Source organism: Momordica charantia, assembly GCF_013281855.1.
Source record: "Momordica charantia cultivar OHB3-1 chromosome 1 unlocalized genomic scaffold, Mcharantia_2.0 BLBB01000001.1, whole genome shotgun sequence".
Classification (NCBI taxonomy): domain Eukaryota; kingdom Viridiplantae; phylum Streptophyta; class Magnoliopsida; order Cucurbitales; family Cucurbitaceae; genus Momordica; species Momordica charantia.
Window position 1 is genome coordinate 12918310 of NW_028275157.1, and position 17164 is coordinate 12935473.

The following is a 17164-nucleotide window of genomic DNA, read 5'->3' on the forward strand; positions in this document are numbered from 1 at the left end:
ATAAAAATTCAACAATTCATTAGAAATAATTACGGTCAATAATTGATATATGTTCTTTGAATACATCATAATTCAAAGGAAAACTCTTTCTTTTTGGCTAAATTTAAGAGTTAATTATCATTTTATACCTTAGTATTGATCGATCGGAATTTCTCTAACTGATTTGATTTTATATCTCGTTTAACCTTACATTTATATTTAAAGGTTGTCGTTTTGTATTTAAAGGTTACATAAGAATGTACAGGCATCTTTCTATAACTCCAACCATTTCGAATATTTCATAGTATTTTCAAGGTTTTTGAGTTTATCATTTATATATAACATTTTCGTTCTAATGGATTTCGAATATAAAAATCATTTTTTAATTGGTCCATAATCTAACCCGAAGAAAAAGATTTCCAACCTTTTCACAATCAAGCAAAGTCAAAACTTCATAAGCAAGATGAGGAAGTGTCTAGCTTCCCCCCCACCCTACTTTGATTCAAAAGAGAGGCAAATTATTTTTCTGCAACAAACAAATGATTCTTTATTATAATTGGAAGGGTTCTACACGTTAACTACAACATGTTGTACTAAAGTCTTCTTTCGATTCGGTGAATAAAGAGGCCGTTTAATTTGAAAATAGCCTTGTCTTATATTGAGCGGGAATTAAATTAAAGAACAAACACTTCCTCATTGACTCGATATTTGATCAGATGTAATTCAAGTTTCTTTTAGCTCACAACTTAATCCTCTTCAAACAATCATAATACTCACTTGATTTTTCCTTGACAATAACTTTAAATCGGCTAAAAATTTTTTGTTTAGAACTTCGTTCTAATACTAATACAAATTAACGTAGTCATGTGGCGAAAGAAACCATATCTTTAATTGAGCTATGTTTAGGTTATGATAGCAGTATTAATTTTACCAAATAATCAAAATCAATGCTTTGTTCATAATCTTGACAAATACTTTTAACTTAATCACTTAAAAGAAATAAAAAAATAATCAATCACCTCGAGAACGCAATCGTGTTCGATTCTAAAATTCAAATATCGACATTTCAATCTCCGTCGCCAAGAACAGAAAGCAAATGATTGACGAAACAATCGCCAGAACCAGCGAGCAACAGCAACACAATCAAATTTGCAGAGAAAAGAAAAGATTCCTAATTACTCTCAACCTTGGCGGCCTGATTTGATCCGTTCAAATTCCTCCACAGGTATCTCCCGCTCGCCATGTCCACGAAGATCCAGAATCCATTCTGAATTGTCGTCCCTACTCCTCGCTTCTCGTCGGACGGCGGCGATTTCTCCGAAGCGACATCGGAGGACGAAATCGAAGAAGAAGAAGCGGATCTCCAGGCGACGTATCCGGCCAGAACTGCGGAGAGGAACACGAGGATGAATCGGAGAGGACACATGGAGAATCGGAAGGAGTGGCTGTTTGATTTTGGGAGAATTTGGGGAAATTTTGGGGAAGAAGAGTTGCGATTTAGGGTTCTATATATTATTGAATCGCAAATTCGCAGGGGGAAGAATGCCGCGTCGTGGATTTGGTTGCTTTGTAATTGGGGATGAATATTGTTTGACTATTACAATTTCTTGACTTTTCGCCCTCCAATGGCTTTGCTGGTATGCCATGGTTGACCAGTTTTTAGTTTTTAGTTTTTATTATTATTATTAAAAAAAAATTTTTTTGGGGATTTTGTGGAGTTTGTTGTTTCTAGATGTAAGGTGTATTTGGTTTGGTTCGGTTCGATTTTTTGATTGAGCTAAAACCAAACCATACCCCTTGGTTCGCATATATTTGAAGTCTTTTCTCATTTTAGTTAAAATCGGTTCAATCTAGTTTCATAAGTTTAATAACATATGAGAGGGGATCGATCATTCATTAAATGAAGGTGATAGGAGTTTTATTCATTGTTTGTGTTTGATTTTATATTTGAAATTGGTAATTTTTGAAAAATATTAATTTATGTGTTGTTTGATAATCATTTTGTTTTTAATTTTGTGTTTTCTAAAATTATGTTTGTTTTCCTACAATTTCATTAGTAAGTTTTTCATCTCTTTTACAAATATATTTGAAATTTTAACCAAATTTAAAAAATAAAAACTATTTTTTGAAAACTTTTTTCGCCTTTCTTTACAATATAGTTGAATTTTTAACCAAATTTAAAAAACAAAAACCTTTTTGTGAATTTTTTTTAACAAATTAAATCCGAAAATGTTTTAAAAACTATGTAACAAAACAAAAGGAGATAAAGTTTAATTTTAAACAAAAAAAAAAATTAAAATTAAAATTATTATCCAACGAAATCTTATTCTTTGAATTAAAATTTAAGACATTTAGTTTTGTAGTATTTTTTTTCTCCTTTTTTTACTTTTGTGATCATGGAAGATGTTACAAACTTGTTATTGACTCTTAAAAACTCATTTCATTAGGAAGGGAAAGGGGATTTTAGTTTAGATTTGATATGGTTTATGGAGCTTTTTGTCGATATTCATACCTTCTTTACACTTTCAAGTTTAATTTAGTTTTTATTTTTGAATTTTTAAAAATGTCTATTTTTAGTAACAGAACAAAAAAGTAACCATTTTTGTTTTTGTCATTGTTATGTTATTGGCAACGCCTCTTAAGCTGTCACTTGTTGTTGATCCAAAACCTTGGACAACACTATATGTTCTTGAAACAATTACAATATTGTCCAGATCCTAATCAGGATCATTCAATTCTACCATTACTAAACTAAAAAAAGACAGGTTAGGTACTTCTACTTCCTCTCTTGCTCAATAGATCGATGATGTGATTTTAAATATATAAATTAATATGTTGATGGAAACGTTGATTGACATCCTATAAGTTAACTAAAATAAATATTGGTTAGAAAAAATTAATCATAAAATAACAATAAATTCTAAAATAGTTACTTTTTAAAAGTTTAAAAGTTAAAATAGAATAATATCACAAAGTAATCTAAAACAAACTAAATTAAAAAAAAAAATTGAGGGAACTAAAATTTAAAATTTTTATACCTTAAAATATACTTAATTATCTTTATAAACAAATACACTACCAAATGGCCCACTTTAACCTAGCTAACATCCCATAAAGGCTTGTCCAAATAAAGGGGCTAAAAAGTTAGTGCCATTAATTAATAAATTTTTGATTATTTTTTAAAAGGGAGAGGTACTAATTAATTTAAGCATATGATTGATTGATCAAATAAATTCTCCACAAAAAAAAAAAAAAAAAAAAGTCTCAAAGCAATTTATTTAATCAAGTAAAAGGGCAGCAAAGTAAAGTGGAATCTTGCACTCTGAAATGGAATTCCATGAATTCTCTCAAAGTGGGATACTTATCCTCAATAATTGTTACATAATTTTGGCCCCACATATAATGCACTTGGAAATTTAATTTCAAACTTTTAATTTTATTTTTAATATTTCAAAAGAATAATAATAATTAAATTCCTATTTAACATTGTCATTAAAGTTGAGTAACGAATTAGTGACATGAGATTAAAAAAAAAAAATCAACCAAACCTTCCTGTTTCCATGTCTATGATATTCTACAAACTACTTGATCTCTCAATAATCTTATCAAAATTACAAACCTTCTTCTCTTATAATAATTTGGTTTGGCTGTGTTTTAAATTCGGGTGAGTTAATAGAAGATATTTAGCATTCAGAAGATGACAAGCTTAATTAGTAGTCATATCTAGACAGTAAACTATTGTGGCTTGGTGATATATACCAAGATATTGATAAGTTTATATTGTCTATCTATAGCTTTAGGAGCGTAGTACTTTAGTCCAGTCTTTCTGTGAACCATGAATGACGTTGGAGATCGAGGTAGGATTTTTTCTCTTTCTCTCCATCCTTGCTTGTCTTTATACGAGGAAATTGTCCAACTTTCAACCTTATTGAACTTCGATCGAGTACTTTCTATTTCCAGTAACAAGGTATGAGCTCTTTTTCTAAAGTATTTGTTCTATTAGGATCTCTTTTATTCTTGCATAAGTAACGAGATAGCAGTTTGCTATTCTATGGCTTTAGGAGGCTCCTAATTTGATGTACGTATCACCCTCTTCTCGACAAAGTGGAATTCAAGTCGATATTGAAAAAGTAGGATATGAACCTACAATTTGACAGTTAGCAATTAACCACTCTACTATATGAGTTGCTAAGTAACTACAAACGTAAGGAAGTTCGATCCTTCGTGTCCTGTTAGTTTACGAAGTAAAATTCACTCTACTAATTAGGGGCAGTTAAGACTATTTTTAAAGCACTATACCTCTATTCTATTATTTAATTTCAGGAGTGTTATCAAGTAGGAATTTTTTTTCAAAATTAAACATAAGGAATAAAAAATTGACATACTTTCAAAATATCAGCCTTTTACATTATTTTTCTTTAGGGTTTGGGTGACATGAGCTTCATTTTCCATTTAAATTTCGTTTTGGGTCCCTTCAAATTGTACCAAGATTCTAGAATATATGTGATGGGGACCAAAAGAAGGGAAAAAAGAAAATAAATAAATAAAAAGCAATCTTGGTTTAATTTGCAAAAGTAGATATTCCCTTTTACCCAATGTATCAACTTGTGCTTATGCAATATATACTAAAGAGAGAGAGAGTGAAATAACATAGGCAAAGCCTACAACTTTGGTTAGTGAACTATGACCTAACATTTTGGATCATAGTGACCATAATTAAAAATAATAATAATAATATTTAATGTTTTTTTTAAGAATATTTGATTCTAATAATAAAGTGGGGGTGATAACTCTCCAAAAAGAGAGTTATTTGGGTGAGAAGTTCACATAGATTAGCTAAGGATAGTCTCAATTGCACCCATTCTATACTAAGTTTGTGCCTGAAATGCTATAATGTTTTCTCCATGCAGCATCAACTATGCTATGGAATCGGAAATGAGCATAAAACGACAAGCTGACAGTGACAGAACTTTAATCTGGGAGTTACTACAGTAAATGAAGTAATCACCTGGAAGTGAGAATTGAGGTCCACGGAAGTTTTTTGTTGCCCTAAAAACAGAATGGGTATAAAAGTCAACATTAAAGGAAGTCTCCACACAAATTTTTCACATCAACCTCCCCTTGCTTCAAGTTATCCTCCCAAAAGACAGTTCAAAGAAGTCAAGAGGAAGAGAAGAAGACCCGAAACCGTTGTTGAGACAAAGAGACAGGGCAAACCACTTGGAGATGAAAACTTCAGCTCATTCTCTTCACCCTTGCGTCTATTTGCATTGTATTTCTTCTTGTTGTTTTCTTACTTTTTCCATGATTATGCGTAGATAAGCCCCCAAATGTTGTGAAATCTTTCCTTGAGCTGTAAACTGTGCTATTAGTGTTAATAATGAATGAATATTGAGTTGAAGTTGTGTTTAAAGTTTACTTTCAGCATACTTGATCACCATTGTTGGAATATCTCCTTGTTAACTCTTGGAAAAGTGTAATAGGGAGTGATAAACTTCAATTTATGCTAGAATCTGCTTGAGTTAGAGAGTTGGTACTTAGGAATAGGACTCACCTAGCACGGCAATAAACTATTATCATATGTTGTTGAGTTTGTCTAAAAACCCTAATAGTAGAAAATCTAGGACGTCTAGGAAGACTCCAAGTCTGTTTGGCCAATATTTCAACGTTGTTAGTGCTATAGCATCGTTTGTGTAGCCCAGAAAATGTCACATTCAACTTTCCCCCTTGCCCTTTTAAAAAGTCAGTTGTTAACCATTTTATTGTCTACTTTCCTTTTAAAAAAAAACTACTCAAATTCAAGTTAAATTCAAGTTTATTGTATTCACTGAGCACCGTAGCATTTATTTCTTATATTATCCTCTTTGTTTCTGTTGTCCAAAATATTGCGTTTAAATATGTTTAGTAAGCATTATCTGTGGATTCGAACTTTTTATTACTTGTCACAACGACAGTGTATACTTACACATAAGGGACACAAATTCATTCAACAGTGAGCTAACATATTAATATAATTATATTAGTCAAATGGGTTTTGGATTTCTAACGAAGATGAAGCATTGAGAAATTCATTTACTTCTATAAAGTTTAATTGAAACTTGGAGAAAAGTCTATGTAATGAAACATCATATTGGTAGGATAATATCACTTCAATGAATTCAGGCGAGATCATTTTTTCTCTATTTTTATTTGAACTAATCAATATGAATGGTCTTTGGCGTTTCAATTTTACTTAGTAAAGCATCCAATAATTCTTTACTTACATATAATTAGTTTGGTTCCTAAAAATTGAACTTATTTACCCCTAACATCTTTATTTTTTATTTTTGTTATCTACTCTTTGAAAATATTTTTACAATTGTAGTTTGGCCTTCAAAGGGAAAATAATTTAGTATTTAGATCTTATGATAAAAAAAGATTAACCCATAAAAAAGCTCTAAACATAATAGAAATGAGTGTGGGTGATAATGTTGCTACTTTTTCATCTTGTAAAATGTCCTTTTTGACCCACAAAACCATTGATTTGTATCTCATTTGGGATTGGTTGGTTTCAAAATTAAGTGCAATTTGGAGAGAGGAAATTAATGTTGTGTAATAAAGTTGAAAGATAGGCCAAATTGGACAAGGTAGCTAATGAACATATTCTTATTCTTTTGATCAGCTTTTTGGGATGGTGTGTGAAAATAAAGGAACAAGAGACCATTTCTTGTCTATTCAAGTGGAACTTATTCCCATATCAAATTTATATAAAATCTTATATGAATTGATGCACACGTATCATCCACCTTGAGTTGCTCCCCATCTGACTAAATAGAGGTAGGACGAATGATTTTGTCATCGACATAGCTCATCATCAACATAAGAGAACTATACTAACAATTTTTTTTTCTCATCAACAATAGTCTCTCACGACGATCCTAGAAAATTTCTTCGGAAAAAATTAGTTGATGTATTTCTGTTTATTGGATAACAGGTAATCCAATTTTTTCTAACTTTGAGTTCTATCTCATTAGCATAACTCTAATATACTATATTTAAAATATTTTTTTCACGTATGAAAAACAAAAGTGAGTTCAAATTAATTTGAAAAATATAATCATTGATACGTAAAACTCTAATGAACAAGTAATCGATTCAATAGATGATTATTTGAAGAGATGTCCAATAGTTTATGAATTAAAGATCAATATGCTTGAAATAAAAAAAAAAAACAGTAGGGGAAATGGCAATGGATAGCAAAAACCTTTTATGTATTTCAAAATATGTCGCATGTTTTTAAAATTTTCAAATATAGCAAAAATTTTAACTTATATTAGTAGGATATCAGATACTCATGTCAGTAGTATATCAATAATATATCAGACACTCATATCAGTAGTATATTAGATTTATATTATATACATATTGCACAGACACTCATATCATTAGTATATTAGATATATATTACATACATATTGCAAGTATATCAAACACTCATATCAGTAGTATATCAAATGTATATCACATACATATATCAGTAGCTAAATATATTACTGATATATTATAGATATATATCATTTCGATAAAATTGTCATTTTAGAATTGGACATCCGTTTTTAAAAAAAAAATGTGCTATATTTGAAAAAATTAAATGGGATTACTATTTTGCTAATCTTACTAAATGTTTTTGCCATATTTGCAATTGCCCCAAACAGGTTTATAAAAAGACACCTTCTACACCAATACGACTCATATTAGGTACGCATAATCTAAAATAAAAAATTAAACGAGCGTAAGTCGAAATAGAACAATATCATACTAATATGAAAAGAGACTTAGTCCTACGATGATGCATACATGCACTACATTGCATACAAAATTGAATAAGCAACATCATCAGATGATGATGCATCTATAATTGACTGCATACCTTTACAGAAAGCAACCATACTTGGTTCTCCATATTCCCCATTAGCAACAAGAAATGAAGGAAGCAGAGCCCTGCTTCTCACTCCAACCCATCTACCTTCCCAAATTGAAGACTGCAAGAGAGAAAAAGAAGAGTGGAAATATGAGCTGGAACTCACTAAACTGAGGCCTAAGTAAGCTATACAAGAGAAAGAGAAAAAAAGGAAGATACTTTCCCACTCTCCCACTCATTTAGGCACGTTAATTTTCTACTACCTACCACTAAATTTTGTATTCGTATTCATTTATTTCGCTTCCTGCTTGTGTTACTCTCTTCTACTTATCAAGAACTTAACAGTGAGTAGCATATATCTTGTTATCCTACTCTTCAAGAAAGTATTGTTCAAGAGAGAATGATATATCTTGTTATCCTACTCTTCAGGAAAGTATTGTTGAGAAGTAAGCTAGGCAAGAGATAAAGTAAACCATACAAGAGAGAGGAATTAAGCTTATATAAGAGAGAGAAGATAAATACTTTCCTGCTTACTAGGCAGCATGAATTTTCTACTACCTAGTACCCACAATTAAATTTTTTACCCTGTATTGATTTTTGAAAGAAAAAAGTCTCTCTTTTCGCTCCCTTCCACTCCCTTTCCTACGTTCTACTCCCCTACTTGTCAAAAACATAATGGTGGGCAACAAAAATCTTATTATCTTAGTCTTTAGGAAAGTATTGTCCGAGAGAGAAGGAGAAGTGAATTAGGTAAGAGAGAGAAAGTAAGCTATTCAAGAGAGAAAGTAAGCTATACAAGAGAGAGAGAAAAGCAAAGAGGAGAAAAAGATACTTTCCTGCTGACGAGGCAACATAAACTTTCTACTAACCACAACTAAATTTTTTACTCTATTCATTATTTGAAAGAAAAGTCTCTCCTCTCCCTCATTCCCAGTGTTCCCATTTCCTGCTTGTCAAAAATTTAATGATGGGCAGAAAAATCTTACGATCTAGAGAAAGAGAAATAATCTAGGTAAGAGAGATAAAGTAACCTATATAAGAGAGAGAGATAGAGATAGAATGAGTGCATTTGTGGGTATGTGAGTCAGAGAGTGAGATTGCACTATATTCTCAATATTCATATTCTCCTCTCTCTGTGAGTCTGAAAAATTTTTCATGTTGGGTCTGCAAATGGATATGAGTTTGGCAAAGACTGGTGGAGGAGATGGATGTATAATCCCATAAGGAATTGGAATCTGATTCTGCCATTTGATTTATTTTGTAGGGTTTTTTTCTTTCTTTTTTTTCCTTGTGTTTATAAATGGATACCTTGGAGGGAAGCTCATAATTCATCAGAAACCACTGCTCTGATCTTCTGTAATTGAACCTTTTTCCATCACTGTTTCCCTTTCTGAGAAGGCTTAGATTGAGCTCTCCACTTTCTAAGGTACATAGCCAATGTGTTTGCTTCCTCTCTCTGCTTCCTTTTCTTTATTTGGAGCTAGCAGTGAGGTCAGCTCTCTCCCTCTCTATCTGCAAATATGAAACAGAGTTTCCCTTTCAATATTAGTAAACAAATACTTAAAGTTTCTCTGTTTACAATGACAAAATAACTTCTGTACTATGTATATGTAATATTGGAAAAGAGAATCATTCCTATCCACATTTGTTTCGTTAGTATAAGTCCTATTTTGGTAATATTTAATTTTAATTAGTCTCTAAACTTCCGAATCTTATGTCTAACGTGTGACATATGTCCAATGTTTTATAAGATTCCTGTCAAATGCACCAAGGGGTACCAAAATAAATGTTTAGAAATTAGAGTGATAAACATGATCACATTTAAAACAAGATTCTTGAAGTTGAAAATCTATGAACATTAGACAATTGATCAGCATATAGAATAGATCCTCAATAATGCGTGCAAATACTGGAAAAAATGCACATGAAAAATGTTTTCAATAGTTTTGGCCTATTTTCATGATGTGAAAAATCCACCACTTGGGTTGGATTCTGTTACTTATATTCATGGAATAAATTCCCTAGAAAAAGAAATCTCATTTTCAAAAATTATACAGTAGAACTGTGCAGAGTGTCCACAAGCTTTCATATTTTGTTGGAAATAACAGCTTTGGTGTTCTAAAAAAATAGGTTATCTGTTAGAACAAACAAAACCCCAAATATGATTTTAGACTCATCATCTAATCAAGTCTATATTCCTAAATATATATTTTAGTCCCTAATGTTTAGTTTTTTGTTTTTTTAATTTAGTCCTTACTGATTAAACTATTTCGATTTAATCGCATTCCTGATGTTCTAATTATTTTATACCCTTCACGTCGGTGAATGTAAAAATTGTCTATGAAATTATATATGTATGTGACATGATACTTAGTGGTTTAGTAAAAATTTAAAGGAAAAATTAGGCTACTAGAAGAAGAAAAGTCAAAACTTTCTACCAAATTCTTAGAAAATTTTGCAGGACTAAAACTTCCCTTTTTCCTCTCATGTACCCCTCTCTAAATTTCTACCGACTCATTAAGGATCAAGTCATGGAAACTTATCATCAGCTAATTTTAACAGTTGTCGAAACTCATTAAGGATCAAGTCATGGAAACTTATCATCAGCTAATTTTAACAGTTGCCGATAAAAATGTGTACATGAAAAGTATTAGAACAAAAGGAGCTAAATTGGAATATTTTAAACAGAGGGACTATTGAAAAAGCACTCAGGAAACATACTATTTCTTGTTACAAATATCAAAGTGAATAAACACGTTCATCTACAAAAGCTTGACAGCCAAACCACCACTCAGCAGATCCCAAGGTTTGTGGTTCAGTAGAATCTTTTGGCAAGACAAAAGGAAAAAGATGAATTGTTCTTGATGTCAAGAGGCGGATTCATGAATCTGGAATATTGTTCTATCAGAAGTATGATAATAACATTCAAACTTGCCACACTATAACTCAGCTTTCGTTTGAGGGTTTTGGACTGAATCTATTCATATAAATGGCTACCACTTGCTTAGAAATACATCAGTATCCTTAGTTTGTATGCCTTGGCTTGGGATTTTTAACTAATGACATTGGCTCTTGAGAATTTTCAAGGTTCAAAGCTCATCATATCTTCAACTGGATTTAAGCATATTTCCATGAGGCTTGACTTGGATGAGCTTTATATTCTTTTTTGTCATTTTGTTTTCCATTCCACTGGGTAGTTTGTTATTACATATACCAAGAGAACTGACTTTGTTTTCTACAAAGCAGCTGCAGCTGCAGGTTACACTTCTAGATAATCCCGGGAATCAACCATGAATGCACTAGCGGCTACCAACAGAAACTTCAAGCTTGCTGCTAGGCTTCTGGGTCTCGACTCGAAGCTCGAAAAGAGCTTGCTCATTCCATTTAGAGAAATCAAGGTTTGGTTCTTCTGGTGGCTGTTTGTTTGTTTAATTGACTAGATACTATCAGAAACACAGACATGTACTAATTCAACAGTTCAGAAGGATGCATCTTCCAAAGACATATTAGTAATTTTAATAAGCCTTTTGAATATGACAGGTTGAGTGTACCATACCCAAAGATGATGGCTCCTTGGCATCCTTTGTTGGATTCAGGGTGCAGCATGACAATGCAAGAGGACCCATGAAGGGAGGGATTAGATATCACCCGGAGGTTTGTTTGTTTCTTCTGAACCAGAGTCTTTATTATCTTCTTATGATTTGGGTGTCGGGGGCACGACTCCTTGTATTATGCTCATGGCTCATTCCCTTCTAATTTTCAAAGAAGCTAACTTTAGGAGACAAGAAAAGTTTTAAGTTATTAAATTTTCAACCTAGGCTTGAACCAAAGACCTTGACGATCTGGAGTCATAGTTGCTGTTATAATTTATACAAGTAATATGATTTCCAATGCAGGTTGATCCTGATGAGGTAAATGCTTTAGCACAATTGATGACATGGAAGACAGCAGTTGCAAATATACCCTATGGTGGAGCCAAGGGAGGGATAGGATGTGATCCTGGGGAACTAAGCATCTCAGAGCTGGAGCGCCTTACACGAGTTTTCACTCAAAAGATACACGATCTTGTTGGTGTCCACACCGATGTTCCAGCACCCGATATGGGGACAGGTCCACAGGTTGATTACATATACACAATCAAACTTTATTTGAAGTACTTGGGTTTGTTTTACTTTCAGTTTTCAGATTGTCTCCATCCTAATCTGAGTGTGTTCATTTGAATAGACAATGGCGTGGATACTAGATGAGTATTCTAAGTTCCATGGCTACTCACCAGCAGTCGTAACGGGGAAGCCAATTGTAAGTCACTGATAAGCCACAACTTCATACATTATAATTAACACGTCTTATCGAAATTGACTTTCGCCAAACTAGGATCTGGGTGGGTCTTTGGGCAGAGATGCAGCAACGGGGCGAGGCGTGTTGTACGCAACAGAGGCCCTACTAAATGAGCATGGAAAGAGCATATCTGGTCAAAGATTTGTCATTCAGGCACACACTTTTACCTTGTTGCTACTAGAAAATTCCTGGTTCAAGCTAACATCAATATATACAATTCTATTCTAATTGGAAATATGAACTGATATGTCAGGGTTTTGGCAATGTGGGATCATGGGCAGCCCGACTGATCAGTGAAAATGGGGGGAAGATTGTAGCAATAAGTGATGTAACAGGAGCCATAAAGAATAGCAATGGAATAGATATTCTGAGCTTAGTAAAGCATGCAAATGAACACAGAGGAGTAAAAGGTTTCGAAGGGGCGAATCCAATTGATCCCAAATCTATTTTGGTTGAGGACTGTGACATACTAATACCAGCAGCCCTCGGAGGCGTCATCAACAAGGAAAATGCTAATGAAATCAAAGCCAAGTTCATAATTGAAGCAGCCAACCACCCAACAGACCCAGAGGCTGACGAGGTGAGAACATAAATGAACATCAGACCAAATGAAGATATTAACAAAAATCAGATATTCATAGCATTTTTGTCATCTACAGATCTTGTCAAAAAAAGGAGTTGTTATTCTCCCAGATATTTATGCAAATTCAGGAGGAGTTACAGTTAGCTACTTTGAATGGGTTCAGGTATCCACTTTTTATTCATTCATTCACTAACTCGTTTCCAAAACAGATAACACATACTGACAACTCAATTTGAACAAGCAAAATTGCAGAACATCCAAGGTTTCATGTGGGAGGAAGAAAAGGTAAACAATGAGCTGAAGACTTACATGACAAAGGGCTTCAAAGATGTGAAGGAGATGTGCAGAACCCACAATTGTGATCTCCGCATGGGAGCTTTTACACTCGGTGTCAACCGTGTCGCCAGGGCCACTGTGCTTAGGGGTTGGGAAGCCTGAGAAGCTGCTTCTCTCAAGCTCTAAATAAAAGGGAGGTGCTGCACTCCCTCGCCCCAATGGCGCTTCCTTTCCTGTCATATTCTGCATACAACACCCTTTATTTCATAGGATTAGTTGTTTTTATTGCACAAGCATGCAAGGATTGTCATTTCTGCCCTATAAAACGCCAGATTGGTGGCGTAGTTTTGCTTCCTTTTAATACCTATTAATAGATCTGTGGATTGAGTCTGGATAAGAGAAGGGTTGCCCTCTAAAGCTTCTAGGGCTTCAGCCATTCATTTGCTTACAAACTTTAATGTCTCATTCATGAATTCTTGTCCTTATAAAAGAAATGAGAATAATTTCTCGACAGTACCATAAGATATGGAGACAACGAGTTATTGTTCTGTTGAAACACGCAGCACTGTGAAGTTTCAGCAATAAGCAAAATATGACAATTGATTTCTTCTTCCATCCCAACTTAATCCGTATATCATATTCAAGAACAGATAGCAAAATAGCAGTTCTAAGACTTTAAAATTTGCAGCAGAATTAGATTTAGTATCTTAAATACCAATAAGTTCAATGCTAAACAAAATACAGTACAAACAAAAGCCTGCTGCAAACGCTCCTCAGAATGACATTGCAAATGGAAAATTGATAGAACAATGATGGTACATAATGCTATTCTAGAATCTTCCTCTACCCCTAAAGCCACCACCACGCCCGCCACCTCTTGGAGGGCCACCTCTGCCGCCTCTTGGGCCACCCCTTCCACGAAAGCCACCACCACCCCCACGACCACCTCTGAAACCACCTCTGCCACCACCACGGCCTCCACCTCTTGCGGCAGACTGGCCCCTGAAATAATGATCAACCATCAAAATTATTTATACACGAAAGCCAACATAAACATTACTCAGTGGTTCTTTGATGCTCGTCAATTAATAAAGAAGTTCTAAACCCTTCTATGGTCAACTATCAAAATTTGGATACTGAATTGAAAGGGGAAACATGCTGAGAGCCATTCAAAGAGGCCAGAGGGTAAATCCTAGCAGTAAACTAGATTGTTTGTCTCAAGTACACAGTAGAGCCTGAGCCACTAAGAACCAGAAGCACACAAAAGGAAAAGAACCATCAAGAGTTACATGAATCTAAGCACTTTTGAAACACACAATCATAAAATGAAGCTACATGGTTTGTTAAGATTATGAAAATTTGGTACCATATATATAGGATCTAAGTACTTTTGAGACACAAGATCAAGATTTTTTAAACAAACTGGCAATGAAGATAGGCTTATTCAGGAAAGCAACCCTATTTCAGTTTCCCGTGATTTTACACAATTTGTAGACGAGTTACAACTACAATTGAATCTTTCACTTATCACCCCACCTCCATTCAAGATTTCAATATAAACAAAGGAAAATAACAAAGATGCTAACCTAAAATTCTATCCAACCCTTATTCCTGAACCAAATAAGATAATAGAAAGAAAAAGCAAAACCTAGTTAAGGACGTGCAATAGTACAAATGACCTGTAAACAGAATTTGTGCAGTGAGCCAATACATAAAACTAAGAGGAGGCTGAGGAGCTGGCACCATGAAAACCCTTTTCTAAATGCGGCATCATGAAAGCCCTTATAAAACCACTCAATATAAATGTACATGAGCAATCACTTGATAGTGACTTCAATTCTAGGCCTCATTTGATGTAGGGAAAGGGAGGAGATGGACTACATACTTTGGTTGTGGGAGGAATCTAGCGAGAGGTAAAAGTTTTGCCGGATCGATATAAAATTTATCCCCAGAAGTATACGAGGTGGCGACAATTCCTTCCATCATTTTGATCGAGAAATACTGCAATCAGGAAAGAAAACAAGGATTCATCATATATCAAAACTACACCCAACAAGACTAAACGACTAACAAAATCAAAAAGGCCAGTGGACTCACAGATTCATTGATGGGGCCGAAAATTTCATCAACTTTACCTATCTGGGTCTTATTCTGAAGATAGATTGGGGCATTAAAGAAAGGAATCTTTTCATTTGTGAGCCTTGTGACGGCATCTCCCTCACATGCGTGAAGAAAAGTCGAAACCTCTGCAACAGAAAGAATCATTATAGAGATGCACACAGTAAAACGAAGAAGATAACAAAAGTAAATAAAAAAAACCCATACTTTTTTAAAAAACGATCAAACTAGTAAAACATCTGGATATAATTAGTCTTAAGGAGCCGAACTGAACATCGCATTGTAAAATAAAAGTGGGAAAAAACTATTGTATTAAACCTCTTCTTAAAATATCATCAAAGCAAAGAAGCACGAAATAGGAAGCAAAACAGAAAGCTTTTAGAAGTAACGGGAGAGACGAACCAACGACTTCAGCCGGAGGACCCTCATCACGGAAACCTCCGCCGCCACGACCACCAAAGCGGCCACCTCCCCGGCCGCCGCCGCCACGGCCTCCTCCTCTACCTCCGAAACCACCGTCACGGCCTCCCCTGAAGCCGCCGCCGCCTCTTGGAGGTCGCATTCTTCTTCACCTGCTGTGCAAAAACGAGGGAGATTTTTTATCAGAGGCTCGCCGCAGAATCTCTGGCTAGGGTTTTTAGGGTTTTATGGGGTGGAATTTAGCGGTAAATAAAGTGACCGAGTTTGGGTTTTTTTTTTTTAGAGATTTTTTCCCCCCTTTTTAATCTTATTTTGATTCCTTTATTTTTATATTTATTTTACTTTAATTCCTTTTTCTTTTCCTTCTATTTTTCATTATTTAAAGTTGGTTAAATTATTAAAAAATGCAAATTTATGTGGTTCATTTTTCTTTCTTTTTTTGAGTGGAATAAAGTCGAGAATTCAGTAATATCTTAACTGGTTAAGTTAATTTTCCATCAAAAAAAATTAGTTAAGTTAATTTACCAATTTCTACTATAATTTAAATTTGTGAATTTGTGAAATATGTTATACATGTGTATAGCTTGGGATTATTAATCTCGCCTAAAGTTTTAATTTTCCATTTTAAAAGAAAGGGCTAACTCATAGATTTTCCAAATCAAATTTAAAGATTGAGCTTTTAAGATTAAAACTTCTTAAAAATTTATTGTCAAAATTGAAACCAACCTAGTAAATCAATGACGTTTTATATAATTTGGCCTCTAAATTTTTTGTTTATTTTTAGGTTTTCTAATACAATTAAGGTTAAAATCCTAGTTTGACAAGTTTGATGTTTATTCATTTTGTACTTATACTTTTAAATATTATATTATATTTTAGTCCCTCGACTTTCAAATGTTATGTCTTAATCTCTAGATTTTATAACAAATATTAAAATAGCTCTTATATAAATTAAAAATTATAAAAGCTAAGTATGAATACAAATCAAAGTTCATAAACCAAAATAAGATTTAAACCTATAATATATTTTTTCTATGCCAATTTGACCAATATTCAATTGAATATAAGAACAAGAAGTTGAGTTGGACAACTAGGAAGGTAAATCCAACATACATATCGACTCAAATCGATACAAAAACTAAATCGAAAATGAAATTTTATATTGAACAAATGATGACTCGACACAGATCAAATTCTTAATTTCATTCTCTACGACAAACTAATCTTAGAGGGATTTAATCTCTCTTTTACAACATATGAGAATTTTTCTCTTTTATTAAAAATGCTAAAGGAATTTATGAGTCCTCGAATGTGTAGTCCCAAAAGAGAGAAGAGATTATATAAAGATTATATCGTGAAATCCTTTTCTAACAAAGACTCCCTCATAAAACAGAGAGAGTTTTGAATTAAATTTTTAAATAGTTGGAAAAATATTGATTCACACATTTAAATAAAAAGTAGTAAATTAGACCGTTAGCTTAGTCTTTAACCTTAATTTTAGTTCAAATGCTCTTAAAAATTTTATCATCACATGTAACCTTTTAGTCAAA

General features: G+C 33.4%; 3 protein-coding genes and 1 long non-coding RNA gene across 7 annotated transcripts; 1 reads left to right on the forward strand and 3 right to left on the reverse strand.

Moving 5' to 3' along the window:
* Window positions 1–987: 987 nt before the first annotated feature.
* On the reverse strand, window positions 988–1594 carry LOC111023174 (uncharacterized). Its single transcript, XM_022300550.2, has one exon. The coding sequence runs from the start codon at window positions 1403–1405 to the stop codon at window positions 1151–1153; it is 255 nt and encodes an 84-aa protein (XP_022156242.1). The 5' UTR covers window positions 1406–1594; the 3' UTR covers window positions 988–1150.
* A 6096-nt stretch (window positions 1595–7690) lies between these two features.
* Window positions 7691–9326, reverse strand: LOC111023159 (uncharacterized). Its single transcript, XR_002603080.2, has 2 exons — window positions 9188–9326; window positions 7691–8000 (listed from the first exon to the last, which is right to left on the reverse strand). It is a non-coding gene; the product is annotated as an uncharacterized LOC111023159 (long non-coding RNA).
* On the forward strand, window positions 9164–13589 carry LOC111023157 (glutamate dehydrogenase 1). 4 transcript variants are annotated; one of them, XM_022300527.2, is made up of 9 exons: window positions 9164–9305; window positions 11123–11277; window positions 11420–11533; window positions 11776–11997; window positions 12104–12178; window positions 12254–12370; window positions 12471–12797; window positions 12877–12963; window positions 13053–13589. In XM_022300527.2, the coding sequence occupies exons 2-9, from the start codon at window positions 11170–11172 to the stop codon at window positions 13236–13238; spliced, it is 1236 nt and encodes a 411-aa protein (XP_022156219.1). In that variant the 5' UTR covers window positions 9164–9305; window positions 11123–11169; the 3' UTR covers window positions 13239–13589. The 4 variants fall into 4 exon arrangements, with proteins under 4 accessions (XP_022156219.1, XP_022156218.1, XP_022156220.1 ...); XM_022300526.2 differs by having other exon boundaries at window positions 9165–9305; window positions 11126–11277; XM_022300528.2 differs by having other exon boundaries at window positions 9165–9305; window positions 11126–11277; window positions 13042–13236.
* Window positions 13590–13727: 138 nt separating this feature from the next.
* Window positions 13728–15845, reverse strand: LOC111023158 (H/ACA ribonucleoprotein complex, subunit Gar1/Naf1 protein). The gene is made up of 4 exons (XM_022300529.2): window positions 15597–15845; window positions 15174–15322; window positions 14962–15077; window positions 13728–14078 (listed from the first exon to the last, which is right to left on the reverse strand). Exons 1-4 carry the CDS (start codon window positions 15754–15756, stop codon window positions 13907–13909), a joined length of 597 nt encoding a protein of 198 aa, XP_022156221.1. The 5' UTR covers window positions 15757–15845; the 3' UTR covers window positions 13728–13906.
* Window positions 15846–17164: the final 1319 nt, after the last annotated feature.

Coding starts and splice junctions, on each gene's coding strand:
- LOC111023174 (XM_022300550.2), bottom strand. CDS start 1,405: ATGTGTCCTCTCCGATTCATCCTCGTGTTCCTCTCCGCAGTTCTGGCC.
- LOC111023158 (XM_022300529.2), bottom strand. CDS start 15,756: ATGCGACCTCCAAGAGGCGGCGGCGGCTTCAGGGGAGGCCGTGACGGT. Junction 15,323..15,596: donor TCCTCCGGCTGAAGTCGTTG/GTTCGTCTCTCC, acceptor TTTCTGTTGCAG/AGGTTTCGACTTTTCTTCAC. Junction 15,078..15,173: donor TCGGCCCCATCAATGAATCT/GTGAGTCCACTG, acceptor TCCTGATTGCAG/TATTTCTCGATCAAAATGAT.
- LOC111023157 (XM_022300527.2), top strand. CDS start 11,170: ATGAATGCACTAGCGGCTACCAACAGAAACTTCAAGCTTGCTGCTAGG. Junction 11,278..11,419: donor TTCCATTTAGAGAAATCAAG/GTTTGGTTCTTC, acceptor TGAATATGACAG/GTTGAGTGTACCATACCCAA. Junction 12,798..12,876: donor CAGACCCAGAGGCTGACGAG/GTGAGAACATAA, acceptor TGTCATCTACAG/ATCTTGTCAAAAAAAGGAGT.